The sequence below is a fragment of the Nanorana parkeri genome, unplaced genomic scaffold (assembly GCF_000935625.1).
Source record: "Nanorana parkeri isolate BGI_ZX_2015 unplaced genomic scaffold, ASM93562v1 scaffold3129, whole genome shotgun sequence".
Lineage (NCBI taxonomy): Eukaryota > Metazoa > Chordata > Amphibia > Anura > Dicroglossidae > Nanorana > Nanorana parkeri.
Window position 1 is genome coordinate 22,086 of NW_017309397.1, and position 1,311 is coordinate 23,396.

Below are 1,311 nucleotides of genomic sequence, written 5' to 3' on the forward strand. Positions count from 1 at the left end.
TCTTCTCCGGGAGGTCGGCAGTCTTCACGGAGTTCTGATAAGAGAAAGGACGGCGAGCGCAGTGCAGGGGGGCCCAAAACAGGAAACCGAAGAAACCCAGCGGGAGAGAAAGGAGGAAGAGCAGCAGGAACAACGGGACCCCGAGGAGCAGGCAGAGGAGCCTCGGGCCCAGACCGCGGGAGCGCTCTACGCTGGTGAAGACCGCGCAGGACAAGAGACGATCGATAAACCAGTAAGAAGGGAAAAGCAGAGCCGAGCTCAGAGAGAAAAGGAGATGGAGGCAAAGGCAGCTGAACGGGGACTCGGGCAGAGACATCTAGACTACACGCGGCCTTCCTAGAGACCCAGCACACATAGCACTTGTCCTCATTAGATCTCCAGGGGACCCAGCACACATAGCACTTGTCCTCATTAGATCTCCAGGGGACCCAGCACACCCAGCACTTGTCCCCATTATATCCCCAGGGGACCCAGCGTACATAGCACTTGTCCCCATTAGATCTCCAGGGGACCCAGCACACATAGCACTTGTCCTCATTAGATCTCCAGGGGACCCAGCACACATAGCACTTGTCCCCGTTAGATCCCCAGGGGACCCAGCACACATAGCACTTGTCCCCGTTAGATCCCCAGGGGACCCAGCACACATTCCTCCCTGAACCTGGGTGAGCTTTGTGTATTTCTTCCAGATCTGTGCCAGAATCCAGTGTGAGACTTGGAGCTCCCTGTAATAAATACCGGTCTCTGCTGCTCGCTCTCCTTGTGCAGGGTGACTGGTCTTGTCTCCGCCCCCTACTGTAGAGGGTGGAGCCTGCTGAGCCCCTCCCACAGCTCTGCTCAGGCTATGTACAGCACAGTGATAATATCTGGGGTTCTACAAAGGCATACAGTGCACACAAAGTGGATTTATACCCTTTGCGGCTCATGAAGGATGTATCTAAATGACAGTTTTTGCTCCCAGAGTTCAGCTTTAAAGGCTTTGTCTAGATTTGTTTTGGTTTTTTTTGGCTGTGACCCCACTGGAAAGATCTCCCCTCACTTCCTGTCCCTGTGACCCCACTGGAAAGATCTCCCCTCACTTCCTGTCCCTGTGACCACACTGGAAAGATCTCCCCTCACTTCCTGTCCCTGTGACCCCCACTGGAAAGATCTCCCCTCACTTCCTGTCCCTGTGACCCCCACTGGAAAGATCTCCCCTCACTTCCTGTCCCTGTGACCACACTGGAAAGATCTCCCCTCAGTTCCTGTCCCTGTGACCCCCACTGGAAAGATCTCCCCTCACTTCCTGTCCCTGTGACCCCACTGGAAAGA

General features: G+C 55.0%; 1 protein-coding gene across 1 annotated transcript in view; it reads right to left on the reverse strand.

Moving 5' to 3' along the window:
* The window catches only part of LOC108802802 (sphingomyelin phosphodiesterase 5-like), a 12,412-nt gene extending 12,068 nt beyond the window's left edge, over nucleotides 1–344 (reverse strand). The window contains exon 1 of the mRNA XM_018574656.1: nucleotides 6–344. Coding sequence (XP_018430158.1) covers nucleotides 6–316 — 311 coding nt within the window. The 5' untranslated portion in view covers nucleotides 317–344. The remainder of the gene's footprint in view (nucleotides 1–5) is intronic.
* Nucleotides 345–1,311: the final 967 nt, after the last annotated feature.